The sequence below is a fragment of the Mirounga angustirostris genome, unplaced genomic scaffold (genome assembly GCF_029215605.1).
Source record: "Mirounga angustirostris isolate CCGP_5_RB_7025 unplaced genomic scaffold, mMirAng1.0.hap1 SCAF_7, whole genome shotgun sequence".
NCBI lineage: Eukaryota > Metazoa > Chordata > Mammalia > Carnivora > Phocidae > Mirounga > Mirounga angustirostris.
In genome coordinates, this window is record NW_026991715.1 from 145456761 (window position 1) to 145479598 (window position 22838).

At 39.8% G+C, this 22838-nt stretch overlaps 1 protein-coding gene across 3 annotated transcripts in view; it reads left to right on the plus strand.

The window, feature by feature from the left end:
- Positions 1-22838, plus strand: part of CTNND2 (catenin delta 2) — an 894910-nt gene that overhangs the window by 683794 nt on the left and 188278 nt on the right. For all 3 annotated transcript variants that reach the window (XM_064596859.1, XM_045863465.2, XM_045863474.2), the window contains exon 11: positions 15-228. In XM_064596859.1, coding sequence (XP_064452929.1) covers positions 15-228 — 214 coding nt within the window. The remainder of the gene's footprint in view (positions 1-14; positions 229-22838) is intronic.

The window sequence follows — 22838 nt, forward strand, 5'->3', positions numbered from 1 at the left end:
CTGTGTTCTTGCAGATAAGGAGACAAGGAGGCATCCAGCTCCTGGTGGACCTGCTGGATCATCGGATGACGGAAGTCCACCGTAGTGCCTGTGGAGCATTGAGAAACCTGGTGTATGGGAAGGCCAACGATGATAACAAAATTGCCCTGAAAAACTGCGGTGGCATCCCAGCGCTGGTGAGGTTACTCCGCAAGACCACCGACCTGGAGATCCGGGAGCTGGTCACAGGTTAGAATCCTTATTAACAGCACACCTGCCTCCCAAGATAAAGTCTCCATGAGCCAGCACGGTAGCAAACATGCTAACCAAGGATGGTGGGTGCGGGGCATCTCAGGGGGCTGATAACATGGACAGTCCCGATACGCATGAGCTGAACAAGCGAATTAAAGGGTATCTAATTTAACACCTGTGGACTGACCAAATGAGATCATTAGAATCCAGCAAACATAACCCTTCTAAAATTCTATGACCCAATTTCAGTTTTGTCACTTGATTTAGAAGTAGCTCAGCATCTTACAACATCCACAGGTGATCATTCAAATGGCATTAAATAAGTATTCGTAAAAGGACAAGATATATGAATTGTTATTAATAAGGTATATATTTTGGTTTATAATGTGATGAAGAACAGAGATCTCATTGTACTTCACAGTTAATTTCTTGAAAAAAATATTTATGCCTATTAAAAGTCCCTAGGTTGTAGGATTACATATTAGGGGATTTCTTTTACATATATTTATGTATTTATATATTGTATATTAACATATATATTATGTGCATATATAATATATTTACATATATGTTTATATTATATTTTTACATATTTACATATAAGGAGTTTCTCAAACGTGAACATGAGAGCAAGCCTTTCTGTGAACACAGAACTTTTGAGTTTTGTAAAGTAGGGGTCACTAGCGTTGCCCCTCATAGCACCATGAGGATTTGATGAATGAGAACATCTAAGCATTTAGCAGTACCTTCCTCGGCGTATGTGTGAACATAGGAATAACGTGTAAACATTAGCTCTCGCTCTTGCCTCTCATCTTCTAAATGTGCAGTTTTAATTGCTGGAGTGCTAACAATGTAAGTGGCCTCAGGATGGGCTCTCAGAGTACTCTTCTTGATTATCCACATTGTTGTTTTAGGTGATATTTGGTTTTTCATTCATCAAAGTTCCCCTCTAAATGTTCGGCAAATGGATTGCAAGGTTGATTCTCAAAAAAGGATCTCTTAATTCTCTGTGATGCCACTGATCTTCTGTCTTGATTCCATAACTTCCTGGAAGCTACACTCATGAGATATATGTGAACTTGGTTTTTTTTTTAAGAAAATACATTACTCAAGCTGAGAGTCATAAATATTTGTCCAGGCTAAGGTTAAGACTCCCAGCTTCAGCCTGTTTTCTTAAAGGTACACCCTTTAAGGTTATTGTCACATCTCTTTTCCACTCGCAGATAAATTAGACCCCAGTTACTTTTCTTTTTTGCATTTCTCTAAGTGGAGAATTGTCTTTGTAGAAAAAAAAATTAGGTGTTAAGGTTACAGTGCTATTAAAGTGATGTTTTACACCAAACTAATATGGGTCAGTTAAGGTAAAACTATTGTTATGCACATATTATGATGTGTAGGATAGTTTGGGGGGTGAACTAAATAATTGAAAGTATACCCTACCATTATGGTTGGGAAACCCCATCCCTACATTGAGATTGAGAGAGAGGATTCCATATTTATGATGCAAAACAAACATCGTGGTGCTTCTGTGCATCAGGGCCTTGCCATTGGATGCATAAGGCCAACAGAACACCTTCTGCTGTGCACGTTATGCATCCATTTCATGATTTTAAAAGATCTGGATTTTGCTAAAATTTGGATTTGCCCGGACACAAAACCCTCTGGGGCGGCTTATCGCATTGCCAAGGAAACTCGGCCACATGCAAAAGGCTGAGGTGATTGATGGCTTAAACCAGAAGGAAATAGCAGCAGTAGCTCTGTCCCCTGCCCTCATCCACTGCAGCATGCCCATGCCTCTTCTGATACTCACAGCTACTAGGCAGCCCTGCTTCTGACAGATGCTGGATGTCTCGCATGTAATGTACCTGGGCAGCATCAGACATTTCTATGCCTCATTTGGAAACATCAAAGGCAGATGAGAGAACGTGGAGAAGTTTCCTTTCCTGGCGAAGCTTTGGCTGTGGGAAAGATGGAGTACTTGACATACAGACAGAGTACACATGCCTCTTCTGCTGCTGCTTTGGGGAAGAACAGAAGTTTGTAGCCATTGTCACATCATGGCCCAGTGTTTCTGCATCAGCACGTGCTTGTGGCCAAGACTCATTCCACGTCCCTTCCTGGAAGAAATGCTGACTTCTGTCATGACTCCATCCAAGCCACTGGGGCTGAATGGTTCCAGAATGACAGTGGTTGCTACTTCAGTAGATGTTTTCTGCTGTTCCAGAGTCACGGTCTTATTGTGCAAAGCTGCACTCCGGGCATGAATTTTAAGTTTTTCAAAGAAACACATGTTGTTAAAACATTTCGATGGGTTGAAGCTCATGGTTTCTGGAGTTGCCATTGTGGATACTGTTGAAACACGATCAGCACCTTAGCCAAGCTACCGCCCTAGAAAGGGAAATCAGAAGCAACCACGTACTAGAACATTCCAGCGTGGAAGGAGTTGCTGCTGCAGGCCATTCTGTAGCAATAAAGCCTTCTGAACTCCTGTGCTGGCAGAAATCTGAGGGTGCCTGGAAACTGGCAAGGTTCTGCTAACTTCTATGTAAACATAGCCTGAAAGATCCAGATCGAGCCAGCGCTGACTACCCTGCCTGAGCAAAAGTAAAATGAGGCAAATGAATTCACCTCAAAGAGCCGTAGAGGGTCATGTTCGTCTTCAGCACCAGCCCAGCCCTCCTCTGCCGGAGTGAGCTATGAAAGCTTAGATTCTGTTGGCTCCTGGGGAGCTCTGGAATTCCAGTATTTTAGTACAGCTAACTGATTTAACCTCAAGGACATCAAATCCCCCATTTGTCTTATCTGTCATTCTCTTTCCGCTCCTCCTCTGAGACTCTTGTCTCCCCCCAAGCCTGGTAAACTCTTTGCTACACTAAGCTCACACTCTCCATTCATCCTTCATCGTTCATTTTTCAAGTGCTTTGGCATTTCTGTGGATGTCAGGTGTGTGCTAATCCTTGGACATCTGCACGTGCAGGGTTGACGTTCAGCGGACCCACACGATGCTTCCACCAGAGCCCACTGGGATGCTCAGCGGCTCTGTTTGGAATTGCCCCACCCGTGCCTTGCCGTCTGCTAAATATGGAAAAGGGTGTTGCTGACAAATGTGTCTACGTTTTAGAAACTTAATTAGATGAGCACCAAGGCTCATGATGGCTCTGGAGGATGGAGTGGTAAGGGTAAAAAGCCTCTCTTCACTGCTATAGTCACATTGTCACAAGGACCCTCCTCAAAGCTTTTTTGGAATTAGGTGAGATATGCAGGCATGAATTAATAAAACAGTGATTTAAATGAAACAACTATGCCCTTTACTTCTGTTGTAATTCTGCAGCAGACCTAATAGAAAGTCCAGCAAGGACTAAGGACTCGGTACGTGACAGAGCCCCATCAGTACCAGAGAGCTTTCTCTCCTGTATTCTCCTCCCTGAATGTTAATTAGCAAATGCATGAAAACCAATGTGTATTAAAAATCTATATGTATAGGGGAAGGGAGGGTGAAGTACCCTTTGAATTCCTCTTTTAGATATTTACAAATTAAGATGTCTTGTAAACAGATATCGAAAAGAACAATGTCAGTGATTTTTAAAAAATAATAAAGCATGTTTCTAAACAAGATTTTAGATTAGACCTAGGCTATATAACCAGAAGGATGTAGAACACCAAATTATAACAATAAAAGACTAAAAGAAAGAAATGTTCTTGCAGAGCTTTAAATTATTTACTGAGTATTCCTTGGCAAACTGTTTGAACAATAATAAAATGTTAAAAGTGAGCTATTTACATGCATTTACATTCAACACATAAGCATGCATGCTTAAAAAAATCTGCCTGTTTGCACTGCAATATCTGTTCACAGCAGAATATATTTTGCTTCTGCCTGTTAGGCCTTGCAATAAATACTTTTCTTCCTATGCAATAATTACTATGAAATGATGATCAGAATTTTATTTAAATCCAGTTGAAGCTATTATATGCTAGCCATTACGTGAAATATCCTAAGCAAATAAACTTCTGTTACAAATGTTGCATGTCCTTTGGGCTTGACTAATATAATTTTTCTCTCTCTAAATATGGAAATGATCAACCTAAGTTTGAAATCCCAACTAAAGATTTCAGAATGCTTTACAAATCATAATAAACCAGTTTTTATTAAGCCATACAACTTAATAAATAACTTTTATTTCTGTTGAAAGCGAGTGTCCTTAAGAGTTCCGATTCTCCAAGAGCAGGTATAGTCTTGCAGCTTGTGTTTCAAATACCAGATAGTCTTTCCTTTTAATTAAAGAGACAGGCCTCAGTTTAGCTATTTTTACTTACTAGCATTATGTCCGTTGATTTAATGCCCAGTCCGTTATACGTTGAATTACATGCCCCCCAAATTCCTATGTTGAAGCCCTAACCCATAGCCCCTCAAAACGTGACTCAGATGTAATTAGTTAAGTTAGGATATTAGAGTACAGTCGGCTGTTAATCTGATATAGCTGGTGTCCTTACGAAAAGAAGAAATCTAGACACAGATACACACAGGGAGAAGGCCACGTGAACATGAAGGCAGAGATGGGGTGATGCTTCCTCGAGGCAAAGAATGCCACAGTTTGCCCGAAAACACCAGAAGCCAGGAAAGAGGCTGGGAGCAGGTTCTCTTCACAGCCTTGGGAGGAACCAACCCTGGTGACATCTTGATCTTTGACTTCCAGCCTCCAGAACCATGATAGTAAGTTTCTGTTGTTTTGGCCACTTAATTGGTGGTACTTTATTATGGCAGCCCTAGGAAACTAATACATACCCAGATCCAGGAGGTCCTTCATTTTTTCCCAAATGGGCGCAAACACATTTGTTTGTCAAGGAAATAAAGCAATGCAGATAAATGTAGAACCATGAGGACTTAATAGTGTTGCTTAATCAGTTGGCCTGATTTCTTAATGCATCTTTTTAAAGCATTTACTTGTGAACGATTGGAAGTGGCAAAGATGATAATTAAATGCATTTTAATATTTTCAATCGAAGTAATGGCTATAAACGGTCAAAAATGAAATTGTATAAAGATGCTCATAATGAAAACAACAGTCCCCTGCCTCATCTGTCCTCTGGTATTAGATACTCCAGTCCCTCAGAGGCTTTCAGTCTCAGCTTTTGCTTTGTTTTTTTGTTTTGTTTTGTTTTCTCGTTGTTATTCCATGTCTTTAAATAATATGCTTATTTCACTCTATGTAATCAGTTATCATAGGCTTTTCATATTGACTTTCTACTATGAGGGAGAAGGATTTTTCACATTTTCACGACTCATGCCTTCTCTTTTCCAAAATGATGGGATCTTTATCCTTGGCTCCTCAGCAAATGCATCGGTAACTTCAAAGTTAAGCTTCTGTCTTTTCCATCTAATAAAAACATTATCTCATCATCCATTTTATAAGATAAGAATATTAGTGCTCTAGCAGGGCGCCTGGGTGGCTCATTTGGTTAAGCGACTGCCTTCGGCTCAGGTCATGATCCTGGAGTCCCGGGATCGAGTACCGCATCGGGCTCCTTGCTCAGCGAGGAGTCTGCTTCTCCCTCTGACCCTCTCCCCCTCATGCTCTCTCTCTCTCAAATAAATAAAAATAAAATCTTTAAAAAAAAAAAAAAAGAATATTAGTGCTCTATGTCTTCACCCTTCTTCACAACCTCTGTCATCATACTTGACTTTTACATTGTCAAGGTTGAATATATTTGCAATCTATTCTGTAACCAGAGTCGGTCTTCCAAGGTTTTCTATAGCTCGATTCAAAAGTTGAAAGCCAGAAAGTAGCCTTTGCATTATGATAGAAGAGTAGACCCATGTGGTCACCCAGCCATCAGATTTCTTTCCCAGTGGGTCCAAAGTGATGATCCTTGTCAAAGAAGTCATTTCTAGGATCATATCTAACAGATCCTTCATCATCTACAATGCCCACCAATTCAATTTTGTCTGTGATTTTGATCATCAGTTCCCTGGTTTTCCAGAAATCTCATGAGCAGAATCCTCTATTTTGGGGGCAGAATTTGATGATTTCTCTCTAGAACTTCTGTATTGTTCTCCAGGGTTGGGACATCTGTCTCCTAGATCCCAGGCTGTCCTCTCTCTTGGTTTATTCTCTTATAAGTTTCAAATATTAAGTAATTAACTAAGGTGTTTAGGAGATGAAATTCTGAATATGTCAGTATTAAATCCTCATACATGATTGATATTTATTAGATATGGTTGGATAGACATTATTTTTCTTGGGAATATTTTCTGTAACTTAATTTTATCCCTGATACATAAAAGTCTGTGATGAGATACCTAGGTTTGCGCTTTTTAAAAATTCATTGGAATTAGACATTTCCATCTTAAAGAGTCATGACCTTCAGTGCCAGAAAACTCGTTTGTTTTTTTTTTAATTCATTCATTTTCTCTATCCTCTCTTTTTAGAATTGTTGGTGGTCAGATTTTGAACCGCTTGGACTTTCCCTCTCTCTTATATTTTCATGTATTATTTGGAGCCCTTTGTCTTTTTATCATGAGAGATTTCTCCAGTATCCAAAATTTCTCTCAACCTATTGATGGGATTTTTGTTTTTTGCAGGGATCTAGGGAGATATTATTATTATTAATATTAATAGTATCATTATTTTAATTCTAAGAACTCTCTTTTGTGTTATTTTTTATAATTTCTATTCTTATTTTATGAATATAAACTTTTCTTGCATCTCTCTAAGGATATTATTTAGAACTAAGGTTTGTTTTCTGTTTTTCAATCGTCTCACCTTTCTCTGGTATCATTTCTTTCTATTTGTTTTTATGGGAGTCTTTCTCATTAATTTTGCAGGCTTACTTTAAATGTGGAGAGACCCTCAGTTTTCTGTTCTTTTTTTTTTTTTATGAAAGAAGATGTTACTTTAATGAAGGTTTATACACAGTATAGTTTCAAGCAGTTGAGCACATGGCTATTCCCATATGTTTCTACACATAAGTTTACAAAACCGTATATTTTAAGGAACAATACTACTTGAATGACGGTATATACACAATGAACTTTCAAATTATAGAAACAGCCCAAGTGCCCATTGACTAAAGAATGGATAAAGAAGATGTGGCATATATATACAATGGAATATTATTCAGTGATTAAAAAAAGGATGAAATCTCTGCTCATTTTTAAGACAGAAAGAGTAGAGAGTTTGAGCGCTATGCATATCAGTGAAGCCTATTAACTGAGCTTGGCTTCAGGTGAGCAGGTAGGCATGAGCTGTTGTGATGGGGAGCCCTTCAAGTATCTTGATGAGGAAGAGGACTTTTCTCTAAGACTCAGATATCCACATTAGTGTTTCCATTCTCCCCTAGTGCTGTCAATCTCTCTGGAGAACAGTCTTCTGAGTTGTTTATGTGTCTGACCTATGGGGAGGGGCCAGTAATTTTCTGGCTGCCAGGTGTTCTTTCCACCTGGGTAGGAGTGGAGAATGAGAGGGTGGGCAACTGTTTCTTTTCAATTAATCACCCTTTGGTAGCCCCCCTTCTCATTTCTACATGAGATGCCTGCCTTCTCTGAGCTTATGCCTGCCTTCTCTGAGCTTATGCCTGCCTTCTCTGCCTCTCTGCCTATGCCTGCCTTCTCTGAGCATGAATCTTCCCTAGGTTCCACTAAGACACTCAGCCACCTCCTTGGATCATTGGGATGGAGTCCCCTCTGTATTTATCCTGGGATGTCCTGGCTTCCACTACAACTTCTCCAGCCAACTCACCTCCATCTGTTTTGCATAGTACAGAAATAAAATAAAATGTCTCATCTGCTGGATTGCTCCTTCCATTCTCTTCTTTGTTCCATTATGTTCCCATTAATAATCTCTTGCCTGCATGAATTCTGAACAGTTTCACAGATACCACAAAGTGTAAATATTATTAAGTATGGCCTCTATTACTGTTAGAAGCCAAGTTGGAGGCATTCCTTCAGGTCTGTCAGCCAAGTGAGTTTACTATTTCAAAAGAAGTCTAGGGTGTAACATTAACTAAACACCCTTCATGGAAAGAGACACTGGAACAGAGGGGAAGCGTTTTCCCTACTGGTATCTTCCGCTCTGTTTTCTCTTATCCCTTTTGCTGTGATCACCTAGAAGCATGTCTCATCTCTCCAAAGCAGGAGCTAAGCATTTTGTCAAGGTAGCCTCTCCTCTATCTTCCTGAGCTTTTTGGTGATCACCTGGGACTCCTGGTGAGTGTTTCATATATTAAGAGGTGCTGAAATGGGTCAGGATAGCACACCATTTAAATCAAACTCAGAGTTTAATTCAAATTAACAATCAAAGTTTCAACCCACTGTTACGTTGAAGTCCAAAGACTTTAATGTCAAAGGAATTAAAGCCTAAAAATCAATATCTCTTGCCCTTGTGTGTTAAAGTTCGAAGTTCACAATTCTTAAGTTAACTAAAGTAGGAAAATCATCCTCCCAAGCTTTTCTCTTCTGCATGGCCTCTGCCAGAAGGTTCTCTGTCCCTCTGTCTCTCTTTAGGTAGCCCAGGGCTACCTCATGCTGGAATTGTTTACATACTTTCAGGGTCTCAACAATACATTGTTTCAGTGTCAAATAAAGATTTCTGGGCCCCAGATCTCTAAGATAATAGCCCGGGAATCCATATTTTTAACAAGCCCCTCTGGCCGTGGTCATGATCATGCATGTTGGAGGATCATCACTTTCTTCTCTCTTCAGGCCAACAGTTAACCACAGTGAGCGGCAGAGTGGTGGGGGATGACGAAGCGCAGATATGTTTTGAGAGATGCCAAAATCATTTGTTGCTAATGGTAGCCAAATTACCCAAAAAAAATATCTGGCTCATTTGTCATTTTTGCAAAGTAGAATGAATTTGCAGTTACCTCTTACTTCATTGTGCTTGCTTGCTCATGGGAGAGAGAGAAAGTGAAGTGACTTCAAACATACCTGCGCTTCCCTCCAATTAAGTTTCAGAGCATGCCCAAACATTGCAAAGGTTCAAAGGCAAGTGTGGCCAGGGGCGTTGTGTTGCGTTGTGTGTATTTGCCTGGATGGAAATGCACGGTGCATTTTACTGGTTAGGTCTGACAATGCATAACTGATTTATGAGTGGCTCCACTTGCGACTCACGAGCTACAAGTTAATTAGAAACACTTTTCCCTAATTATATTTGAGAGTTTGCTCTATTTGCTATACAATTATCACAAAAATTACATTAACTAGTGTTAATGAACACAACATGGAAATCCCCACTGGATCCTGGAGGAAAGGGGAGAATTAAAGAATGTGTGCATCCCCTGCCCAACACCTGGCTTCCTTTTCAACAGATGTTTTTGTTATTCCCAGTGAAATGTTCAAAATAAACTTCCTTCCTGGTTGTCCCTTAGAGGATGAGATCCGGCCTGCCAGGGGAGAAGCTGCAGTTTTGTTCTGCGTGTGCTAACCTAAGTTCTCTTAGTGACTCACTCTCCCGGTGAGCTACCCATCGTGACCGATGGCCTGTTGGCCTTCCAGAAAGCTGTGTGCCGTCATGACCGTGCCCTCCCAAGGGAGTGCTCAGAAGAAGAATCTCTATGACATGATTTCCTAACTCAGGGGACTGTACCACGGAGACCGACACCAGGGAAATAAGGAGGTTGTCCTTCGGAGCTGGCCTTCCTGCCATCTCCTTTCTTTCCTGTGTTTGCCAGTATATGTCTGAGCGACGCTATATGGAGGGTGGAGTGGATGTTACAAAACAGAAAAATGATGTCGACCTGAGCCCTGTCCCCAAGGAGCTGTCAGGCACATGTGAGAGAGAGTACACATGGATAACTGTTCACAAAGTAAGCACTGAGAGAGGGCCGGGAAAGCTTAAAGGAGGAAAGAGGATTCTCAGTCAAGGAGATCAAGAAAGGCTTATGAAGAAATTAATGTTTGTAGTGGGTTTCAAAGATGGACATGAGTTTGGCTTTCAGATAATGAGAGCAAGAGAATAAAACATAGTACTCACAGAACTGCTCCCGTTTCAGGAGAATGAATTCAGATGTGTCCCTCCTGTGCGTGTGTGGGTAAGCGTGTGCAGTCTTGCACACACACTCCCGCACAAAGTAGGCGCCTTCTGCATATCTGCTGTTGCTAACCCCGGCTTCAGGCAATTCTGGTCTTTTCTCTCCATCCGTATTTGTCTTTTAATCTAATACCCTGAAAGAAGCCAAGCGCCTTTTTAAGGGAAGCAGTCATGGGGATGGTGCTTTATAATTCTCTACACAACTTGATTTGCCTCACACAAACATTACTAGAGGTACTCCCAGGATCACATGCTATTAACTCACCATAGTGAGCAAGAATTAACTTATTGTATAAATGACAGTCATCTGACTTAAAAGTTTGGAAATTTTCTCAACTAATTTTAAAAACGTAGAAACTCAAGCAGAAAGTATTCAGCACTCCACATACAGCAGATCTGTAACAAACACATTTAGTGCTTAAAATAATGATACACATCAGCTCAAAGAGCCACTTGCCCTACACTGCATTTGGTTTCCATACGTGTTGGATCTTTTTTGGTGTGTGTGTGAGAAAATGGATTTTAATTCATAAACTCAATTCCATTTTCAAGTGGCATACCTGCTATGTTCACAAATATATTCTGAAGCCTATCTTTGCAGTTATTTAATTTAAAAAATGAACATGGACTCTAATCTGGTGTCCAGATATATTTAATAGTTAACCACATTCGACATTCATTTAGTATCAGCAGTAAAGAGGCTACTTCTGTTCCTCACATTTTATGTTGAGGTTTTTTTTTTTTAGATTAAAAGACATTGTCTTCTGTATTTTATTTTTCCCTCAAAATTCTTTCCCTCAGAAGTTAGTGAGAGGCAGTAATATGCTCAGAAATCTAAGGCTGGGAAATACTGATTGCAAAGCAGTCAGAAAACACTTCTATTAATAAAAAGAAGTCTTCAATATTAACTGTGGTGGCTTTTGTTTTGCTTTAGTTTTGTTTGTTTGTTTTTTAAAGTGATTTTACAGGCTGGATGGAGGAGATGCTTAATTTTTTTTCAGTTTTGTTATTTTTATTGAAGTATAAATTAACACACCATGTTATATTAGTTTCAAGTGTATAATACATGATCAACATTTCTATGCTTTACTCAATGCTCATCAGAATAAGTGTGCTCTGGATCCCCATCACCTGTTTCACCCATCCCCCACCCGTTTCACCCATCCCCCACCCACCTCCCCTCTGGCAACCACCAGTTTGTTCTCTGTATTTAAGAATCTGTATTTTGTCTCTTTTTTTTCTTTGTTTTGTTTGTTAAATTCCACATATGAGTGAAATCATATTGTATTTGGCTTTCTCTATATGACCTCTTTCACTTAGTGTTATACCTTCTACGTCCATCCATGTTGTTGCAAATGGCAAGATTTCGTTCTTTCTTATGGCTGAGTAATATTTCTGTGTGTGTGTGTGTATCACATCTTCTTTATGCATCCATCCATGGCTGGACACTTGGGTTGCTTCCCTATCTTGGCTATTGTAAATAATGATGCAGTAAACCTAGGGGTGCATATATCTTTTTGAATTAGGGTTTTTGTATTCATTGGGTAAATAGCCAGTAGTGGAATTACTGGATTGTATGGTAATTCTATTTTTTAATTTTTAAGGAACCTCCATACTGTTTCCCACAGTGGCTGTAGCAGTTTGCATTCCCACCAACAGTGTGAAAGGGTTCCCCTTTCTCTGCACCCTTGCCAACACTTGTTATTTCTTGTCTTTTCGATTCTAGCCATTCTAACATGTGTGAGGTAATATCTCATTATGGTTTTGATTTGCATCTCCCTAATGATTAATGTTGAGCATCTTTTTATTTGTCTGTTGGCCATGTGTATGCCGCCTTCAGAAAAATATCTATTCAGGTCTTTGGCACATTTTTAAATCATTATTTATTTTTGGGGTGTTGATTTTTATAAGCTCTTTACATATATTGGATATTAACCCCTCATCAGATATATCATCTGCAAATATCTTCTCCCATTCAGTAGGTTTCCTTGTTTTGTTGATGGCTTCCTCTGCTGCAGAAAAGCTTTTTATTTGGTGTACTCCCAATAGTTTATTTTTGCTTTTGTTTCCCTTGCCTGAGGAGGCTTATCTAGAAAAATGTTCCTATGGCCAATGTCAGAGAAACTACTGCCTATGTTTTCTTCTAGGAGTTTGATTTTATTTTTGTGTATGGTTTAAGAAAGTGGTTCAATTTCATTCTTTTACATGTAGCTGTCCAGTTTTCCCAGCACAATTTGTTGAAGAGACTGTCTTTTCCCCACTATTGTATCTTGCCTCCTTTGTCATAAATTAATTGACCACATAAGCATGTCTTTATTTGTGGGTTCTCTATTCTGTCCCATTGATCTGTCTGTTTTTGTTCCAGTATCATACTGTTGTAATTACTACAGCTTTGTAGGGTATCTTGAAATCTACTATTGGGATACCTTCAACTTTGTTTTTCTTTCTCAAGATTGCCTTGGTTTTTCGGGATCTTCTGTGGTTTCATACAGATTTTAGGATTATTTGTTCTGGTCCTGTGAAAAATGCTATTGGTCCTTTCACAGGGATTCATTAAATCTGTAGATTGCTTGGGGTAGTGTAAACATTTTAACGATATTGGTTCTTCCAACCCATGAGCATGGAATATCTTTCCACTTGTTTGTGTCATCTTCACTTGCTTTCATTAGTGTTTTATAGCTTTTGGCGTGCAGGTCTTTTACCTCTTTGGTTAAGTTTATTCCTAGGTATTTTATTCTTTTTGGTGCAACTGTACATGGAATTGTTTTCTTAATTTCTCTTTCTGTTACTTCATTATTAGTGTATAGAAATGCAACAGATTTCTATGTATTAATTTTGTATTCTGTGACTTCACTGAATTCATTTATCAGTTCTAGTAGTTTTTTGATGGAGTCTTTAGGGTTTTCTATATATGGTATCATGTCATCTACAAATAGTGAAAGTTTTACTTCTTCTTTACCAGTCCAGATGCCTTTTTCCTCTTTTTCTTATTTGATTGCTATAGTTAGGACTTCAGTACTATGTTGAATAAAAGTGGTGAGAATGGACATCCTTGTTTTGTTCCTGATCTTAGAGGAAAAGCTCTCGGTTTTTCACCATTGAGTATGATGTTAGGTGTGGGGTTTTCATATATGGCCTTTACTGTGTTGAGGTATGTTCTCTGTAAACCTCCTTTGTTGAGAGGTTTTTTCATGAATGGATGTTGTACTTTGTCAAATGCTTTTTCTGCATCTATTGAGATGATACACAGTTTTTGTCCTTTCTCTTGTTGATGTGATGTATCATGCTGATTGATTTGTGATTACTGAACCACCCTTGCATCCCTGGAATAAATCCACTTGATCATGATGAATGATTTTTTTAACATTCAGTTTGCTAATATTTTGTTGAGGATTTTGGGATCTATCTTTTTAAGTGATTTTATAGTCTGGTTGGAGCAGATGTTTAATTTTGTATGAGTTCCAAGCTTGCTCACAGCAGTGAAAGAAAAGAGACTTAGGGCGCCTGGGTGGCTCAGTTGGTTAAGCGACTGCCTTCGGCTCAGGTCATGATCCCAGGGTCCTGGGATCGAGTCCCACATCGGGCTCCCGGCTCAGCAGGAAGCCTGCTTCTCCCTCTCCCACTCCCCCTGCTTGTGTTCCTGCCCTCGCTGTCTCTGTCTCTGTCAAATAAATAAATAAAATCTTTAAAAAAAAAAAAAAAGAAAAGAAAAGAGACTTAAAGGAGAGAGAGAGAAGAAAACTAAATGCATTTGCTTTTCTTTGGCAGTAGAGTCTCAACTTTGGGGTACCCTTCTCAGACAGGGTGTGTGTAGAAGCTTTCCTCTTTGCTTCTGACCCTGGAGGCATTTTCTGATGCACGTAATGACGTTTAACACCTTATCACATGTACCTTTCATTAAGAACATTCATAGGCAGGACAGTGTTAATTTGCTTTATCTTCCATGCCACTTTCAGTAGACTTCCTAATGTTTTACTGAATTAACAAGAAGTAGAAATTTGTATTTAACACACAGTTGTGGTTATGAGATGAACATGGATCATTTAGGATTTTCAAGCAGTTTTATCAATTTAATAATTTTCTGCAAAACTGCCCTTGCTATTAACTTAGCTATTGGAGTGTGCAAACACAGATGTGAAATTTTATTGTCATGTATCAACTTCAGATTGAGCACAACTATTTATAACTTGAACCCAATGAAAATGGGATTGCAAGGGAAGAAATGATCACATGACCCCAGGATGGGAACTCTCCCACAAGCAAGCCAGTCTGATTAAGTAAGCCACACAGTCAGTGAAAGGAAAGGAATTGCTCTCTACAGTTCGCTGATGAACCTCCAAACACCAGGGTCTTATTAAAAGTCCTTTTACCTCCAGGGAGTCCTCTTACCATCTCTGGGTAGCTTTGCTAAATGTAACACTATCTGAGTTGCTATGGAAACAGCTATATCTATGCAAATTACTTTTTAAAAAATCATTAGGCCACCGAAAGTCTGCCTGCCATATGAAATTTGCAAGGACTCCAGCCCACAGCTACACTTGGCATTGTTAACGCCTCTCTAACTATCCCGTTTCTTTTGCTGGGCTTGTTTCTTACAAATACTACTGAATCCTTGAGAGAGATCAGCAGCAGTAAGAGTTGAAGGTGGTAAGTGGAGGGCTATCCCTTGCAGTCAGAGTTTGAGGGTTGTGGGTCGTGGAAGAATCAAGTTACTTGGACATGGATGGGGGAAGAAAGAGGCTGAAGGTAAATCTATTTAAATGCCCACTTCTCCCATCCATCTCTCTCCACCAGTAAATAAAAGGCACTGGCATACCCAAGCAGGCCCTCCTGTGGAACACAGGTGTGCCCACGCATTCACACACACGCTGGTATGCTCACACACAGCATGCTGGTAGCCCCTGGATTTGGCACACATGTACATCCCTCACACAGCCTTGTCCTGCCGGGCACAGTTCTGCATTAGAAGGACTGCTGTCCCCAGCTTCCTTTTGTGTATCTGTTTGATACTCTGAGCTTGGCAGGAACCTGCATCGTGCTCCGACTGGGCTTTGCAGCTTTCCCCCGCTGGTCACCCACCGCTGCTCCGCTGAGCATGGCGTGTCCTGCTCGGCTGGTTGTCACCATGTCACCTGCTGCTCCCTGGGCAGAGTGCCTCCGCAGGTATCTGCCCTGAGCCCCCAGGAGGCTAGAGCTAGGAGGTAGTGTGTGACCCAGACAAGAAGCACGGCCTGCTGCCCTTCACATTATGGGTTGTTCTGGGATCCCACAGCAGAGTTTCTTATGCCCCACGCATTACTAAAATAGCCTTTTCCTCTTTACCTCTGTGCCTTTCTGGTCTCTGGGCTGGGGACAGGTTCAAGTAAGGGCTCCCATTCTGGTCCTGAGTCCACACTTCCCATCACTGCCTTGTGCTCACGGTACCTGGTTTTCACTCAAACCGGCTCTCTCCTAGAGGGCTTCCCCACCCCGCCTATCAGTCACTGCCTAGCTCTCCTGGCCTGCCCAGATACGTCCCGATCCCCACAGTGCGCAGGGCTCAAGTTCTTCCCCAGAACCCCCTGGGTCCACATCCTGCCAGACTCTGCCAGCCCCAGGCCTCCAGGCTGCCGGGAATGCTCCGTCCTGTCTGAACTCAGCCATGGACAAGAGGGATCAGCTCAGATTCCAGCCAGCAGTCCTGCCGCTCATGAGTCCTTTATGGCGGTTGCCACTTTCATCATTACAAGGCTGCATATTTCAGTTTGGTTCCCAGAGGAGCCAACTCTCATTTCCATGTTCGCTGTGGAGTCATGGGACCTGGAAAGTCTTGCCCACCTGAGCTCTTGGGGAAAGATGGAGAAGGGACTGGAGCCTCCAGAATCAGCCCACCTCCTTGTGGGCACCATGATGCAGACTCTACAATACGGGAGGCACACGAGCATCATTTATGCTTCAGGAGGTAAAATTTGTAAGTGAGTTCTCAACCAGTCACAATTTTTTTTCTTTTAATGCCTTAACAATTAACCTATAATTCTACCTACAAACGAACTGTGTTACATGTTAAGCCCATATTTTCCTGCTGACTTTGCTAGTTACAAAATTAGTGCCCTAGGTTCAGCCTTCCTTCCATCAAGGTCAGTGTTCTAAATTTTTTCTTCAAAGAGCAGAACCCTTAGTAGTACATTATTCCCAGCAAGTGAAAAGTGCGTCGTGTTCTTTACCCCCACGTGGGGTTGAGAAGGAAACAGTCAAAGGCTAACATCATCTGTCCTAAACCAAAAGTTCTTCCTTGTTCCTGGTTTAAACAGAATCCATTTAGAATACAAATACTTGCTTTCTCCAAGTGTGTGTGCGTGTGTGTATAAAGTTAGAGGTCATCCAGGCTTACTTATTCAAGGAATACTTTAAGCTTTTAATGAAAGGGTATAAATTAGATGAAATGTCCCCAGACCTCAAATTTACTTTTAGGAGTAAAGGTCAGAGTGTGATTTTTAAAAAAACCACATCTCTTATAATAAAAAATCCCTTTGTGAAAAGAATTGAAGGAATCATAGATTGTCAGTGTTGTATATGGAAATACATATATTTAAAGGTATAATCCATATTTTAAATGATAGCCTTATCTTAGGAAATACAGTATACTGCTCTGCTTTTATCTCTAAAAAGAAATATTTATGTGATTTATCTTGAAACGTTTATGTGCAGGAAAATGTGGTCATCTGAAATTGAGAAAGTTTAATCAAGCCATGAAAAATTGCTTATTACCAAATATACCAACTCCATAATTAATAATTATTAAATATATGTTATCTCTATGAAAAGAAATTTTAAGTAAGAATTTTTGAGCTATGAACTATTGTAGTTGTGTAGTCTCAGAGAGATCAGGAAGGCGTAGGTCTTTCTTTTTTAAGAGATATATCTTTCTAGCAGATAAATTTAAGTATAAAATCTACAAGATATTGTATTTACCTTCTTTATACACCAAATTTATAAATATTATATTCTTTTCCAGGTTGAAATGATTAAATATGATTCCTCTAGATCTAATTAATTTTAATGATAAAATTTTATATACTATAAATTTCTAATTTTACATACACTTATAAAAATAGTAAAATTCTACTAGGCTCTACTGACTTGTCTCCTCTCAAATATTCTAGGCTTCTTCATTAGCTCTCCCCTTCATTTTGTTGGTACATCTTTTATCATGAGGCTTATTAATCATACTCCCCCCACTCCAGTATTGATATGACAGACTTTCCATTCACATTATATAATAGATATTTGATATCAACTCCCTCTATCATGAATATTAACCCATAAGGTCCTTAAGGGCAGGGACAGTGTCATAGTCCTCTTTGTCTCGGTGATGCTCAACCCAGTACATAGATGGAGGTCGGTAAATTTCTCCTGGATTCAGCTGTTAGAAACTCTATTCCAGTTTCCCTCTTACTTACTGAGCTGCCTATCAAAATCCAGGCCTCACACATACTCAGATATACAGCCAGCAACCACTGTTGTGTTCCCCTTTCTGCTTACTGAGAGAGAGGATGACAAGTGGCAGACTTGCCTATTCACTGACTGTTCATCCATCTCTGATTGAAGTGAGAGCTTGTGTGAGTTGTCCTGGGTGGCAGGGTGTGAACACTGCTGTGAAGAATGCCAGAACATGATTGCAAGGCTCAGAATGGGCAAGGAGAAATCACTTTTCCTTCTCAAACAGTTTGAACCCATCTTGAATTCAAGGCCAATTTTTTTTTTCTTTTTCAACTCTTCCTTTTCTACTTTATTACCTTCATCTCCACAAACACCACCATTACCACCTCCACCACCATTTCCATCTCCATCTCCACCTCCATCACTACCACCACCTCCACCATTTCTACCACCACCACCATCAACACCATCACCACCTCCACCACCATCCTTACCACCACCAACACCATCACCACCATCACCACCTCCACCACTATCCCTGTCACCACCACCATCACCACCTCCACCACCATTTCCATCTCCATCTCCACCTCCATCACTACCGCCACCTCCACCATTTCTACCACCACCACCATCAACACCATCACCACCTCCACCACTATCCTTATCACCACCACCAACACCATCACCACCATCACCACCTCCACCACCACCATCACCACCTCCACCACCATCCCTATCACCACCACCATCACCACCTCCACCACCATCCCTATCACCACCACCATCACCACCTCCACCACCATCACCACCTCCACCACCATCAACACTACCTTCACTACCACCATACCAGTAGCTGCCAGGAATTGATGTGTTACCTTATATACATTTATCTGATACAAACAACTTAACATAGTTTTTTAATGAATTGTTACATGTTTTCCTATACTAGAGTTGAGGATACTTTTCATCTAATGTATGCTTTCATCACAAATCATAATTCGACTGAAGAAATCACTGACAGTGCTAATTATTGCCATAAAGAACAGCTCAATATCAAAGATCACAAAGATTGTTTTTGCAAGATATTTTTCATAATTTTAATGGGTGATATAAGCATTTCTACCTAATAATTAATCATATGTCACTTAATGAGGGCATATTGTAGATCTAATAGCTCTAAGCAAGACTAAAAGAAATGATGTCCCTCAAACTCTTACTTCCCCTAAATATTTTTTTCTACTCTCTAGGAGTTGATAGATAAAAGCTGTTGTAATCACTTATAGTGCATTTATTTTGTACATGCATGTGTATATATGTTTTGATTAATTTTTCTATTAAAAAACTCTGGAGTCTCAAATAAATAGTGCCTTCGATTCTTGAGTAGACCAAGAATTTCTTGCTGTTTTTTTAAACTAACAATGTGAGTCCTGACTACAGTTTGTTGGATATCACCATGTTGTAGATATAGAATTGGTAGGAAACTAAAAATCAAATACCTTAAATTTTTAATTGAATATCAGTCTTCCTATCTAGACACTTAGGAACAAAAGCACAAAGATTTCCCTTGAATGTAAGGCACAGAATATCTACAACCCACTTTCCACTTGGAACCCTAACTTCAACTTATATAGTCTTCACTGAAAATCAAAGTGTTTTGGGATTTGTTGAGGTTAGCTAAGGGATATAATACTGATCCATCTTTACAGGTGTTACAAACTCCATCTGTTTATAACATTCAGTCACAGGAATGGGTACCCGGACCTCATTAGCTCAGACTGAGAAGGGAAGTTATACTTTAATGTTATTATCCTTACTCTTAGTAAGAGTTTATATAACAAACTTATTTGAAAAACATATCAGCAAATCCTACCACCTTGGTCTTTGATTATGTCATTTGCTCTTTTTTTTTAAAGATTTTTTATTTATTTATCTGAGAGAGAGAGAATGAGAGAGAGCACATGAGAGGGGGGAGGGTCAGAGGGAGAAGCAGACCCCCCGCTGAGCAGGGAGCCCGATGCGGGACTCGATCCCGGGACTCCAGGATCATGACCTGAGCCAAAGGCAGTCGCTTAACCAACTGAGCCACCCAGGCGCCCCTTTAATGTCATTTGCTCTTGATGGTGTCATTTGTTCTTAAATCTGTTGGTTATGGGGAGAAACAGATGGTATTTGAGTAGGACATGAATCCCTACTGTGGGGTGGGAACATTAATCTGACAGCAATGACATGATGGATTGGAATAAATAGCCTGGTTTGAGATAAACAAAGGTGGTGAGAACAGTTTGGTTATTGTGGTATTTCAAGCTAGAAATAATGCTTCAGAATCATGACAACAGAGTCCAATTAGGATGTTATGAATCCAGAGTTCCCATTCTTGCAAGCTAAGGAAGCAGGGCTTTCACAGTAGTGTGGTTGGAGAGAGGGGTGAAAATTACCAAATAGCTAAGTAGGAACTCATTCCTTGAGTGAGTTTATCCTACTCTTCAACCCTATCCATGTTACTACCCTCAACCAACAAACACAATGTGATGGATATACTTACTGAAGTGGATGGATAGAGCTTTATGCTCTCAGACACTGGCAACAGAGAACAGAGTTTGCCTTTGACACAGTGTAAATGTTAGTATCCATTGTCAACAACGTACATGTCTGTTAGCTACAGGTTTCCAAAGCCTTTATATACAATCTGTTTATAATTGTTTAAGTTTGCTCCACCAAGAGACAAGGTAAAGGTGGGAAATAGCAAAGACAAATGTCACTTGGATTTTAAAAGGCAAGATTAGTCCTAGGAAACAAATTAATTAAAAGACATCATTAAAAGTGAAATGTAGGTGTCAGTAGACAAAGAGTCACAAAAAATGACAATTAGAAATAAGAAAAAGAGGTAATGCTTGTCTAGGCATCAATACCGGTTCTGATAACTTCTGAATTCTTCAGGGTCTTCCTAACTGCAACTTTTAGTAGCTTTATTTATGTGTTTATTCCCCTGTATGATCCAGCTGGGAAATAAAATAACAAAAAAAAATATGAACTGGCATTTCAGAAAACAACATGCAAGCAGCTAATATGCTCATAAAAAGAAGTTTAATTAAAAGGAATGCCGTGGGAAGGAGGCACCATGTTTGGCATTAAATCTCCAAAGACGAAAATGGTTCCTGGTGTGCAGCATTGGCTAGCGACCACAGAACTGTCCTGTTGGTGAAAATGTCATAGGTTCTTCCTGGAGAACATTTTGGCAATGTGCCTCAATATTAAAATATGCAGGGGAGGGGGGTGGGGGGATGGGTTAGCCTGGTGATGGGTATTAAAGAGGACACGTTCTGCATGGAGCACTGGGTGTTATATGCAAACAATGAATCATGGAACACTACATCAAAAACTAATGATGTAATGTATGGTGATTAACATAACATAATAAAAAATTAATAAAAAAATTAAAATATGCAGACTCTTTACCCAGCAATTCAAGTTTTAGGAATTTATACCAAGGAACTATTTTAAAAAAGACCTCCAGAGCAAATGAATTAGTATATGGAAAGTGTTTAAAACATTTTCAGGCACCCAGTAAGAGCTGATGTCAGCAAAACAAATTAGATGCAACCTAAATGCCTGTCAGTCCAAGATTGGATAAAAGAGTCCATCAAATAGAACACGACCGCACATTAAAAATTAAGATGTGGTTAGTTATTTGTTGATATCAAAATATCAACAAAATGGCATCTGTTGAATGCAAAAAGTAAATAGCAAGTATGCTGCGGGTCTATTTCTGTAAAATGACACATGTCAGCGTATGATGAGCATAGAGAGATGTACAAAAGCGTGTTCTTCGAGTGAATTTCTTTTTTCCTTTTTTTAAAACTCTTTTGTCCCATTTAAAGAGACTGAAGATTTTAAGGTCATCATGTGTTAATTTTATAATCAGAAAAAAATAAAGCATCTCAGAGAATTTTCAAATATATACCAGAACAGGCACTTGGGGGGAACTTAAAATTTGATAAAAATTAACTGTATAATGTAAAAGGGAGTTTATCTTATACTCTATACCCACAGAGAAATTGTTAATGGCAAAAACGTCAGATGCATTGCAAAATTTGGTTTGAAGTAAAACATAGAAATTCCAAACTTTTGACATAATGACTAAGTAAAAGTTGCCTTCAATTTTCAGGAAACAATGTAGTTTTTATACTAACCTGAGGGTTAGTCAACAGATAAATGCATTACATGTGTCCCGCATATTCAACAATATCTCTAAGTCATTTTATCAATTTTGTAATTTTACCTGAAGGAGCAATGCCGAATGTCACATAGCATTTAAATAAGCAAGATTGTCACTTTTCCTAAATTGTTTTCTGAAAATCCTATTACACTTTACATTGCAGTCATAATAGAGGCTTTGCCATTATGCATGCTTTGCCATGCTCTGGGTATGTTGCTGCGGCTTTGATTCAGGAAATACCTAAAATCAGTGATTTTATCCCCTCATGTCATTCGTTCTGCTTATAGGCACTAAATATGGGCTGTAATGATCAACTGGATGGCTCCTTTTCATTTGTCCTCAATCAACCCATTGATGGGCCAAAAACAGATGCTTTTAAATGAGAACTGCAGTGAGGCATTTCATGAATGTGCATAAGAAAAAGAGAAGTTAACCTTTCTGATTACCTGTGATACAAAAAAAATAAAAAAGTAAAAAATAAATAAACTTCAACTAACAGGAAGGTGTCATCTCAGTCTCAAGATGAGCCATGTTTCTCAAGGTTAACTGCTTGTGCAGCTAAAATTTTTATAGCGCTTTTCTTCTTTATGCCAACCCGCCTTCAGCACCAGACCCTTAAAGGACCAGCCCTGGGCTTTTGGTTCTTTATTGGAATTCTGTTTCTGTGACTACCTCCCATTCCGCAGTTCTGAAGACCGTCTAAATGCAGAGGGCTCTAAATTTCTCTCTGCTGGGCCCCAGACTCCAGCATCCAGCTGCCTCTTGACATTGCCATTGGCTGGCTAATTGGCATCTCAAAGTCAACACATCCCCAACTGCAATCCCCAATTTCTCCCCCACCCCTCCATCCAGTCCATCCAGTCCATCCAGCCCGGCCAGACCTTCTGTGTCACACTTGACCACTTCCCCTCTCTGCAGACCTGATTGTCTCTCCCCCC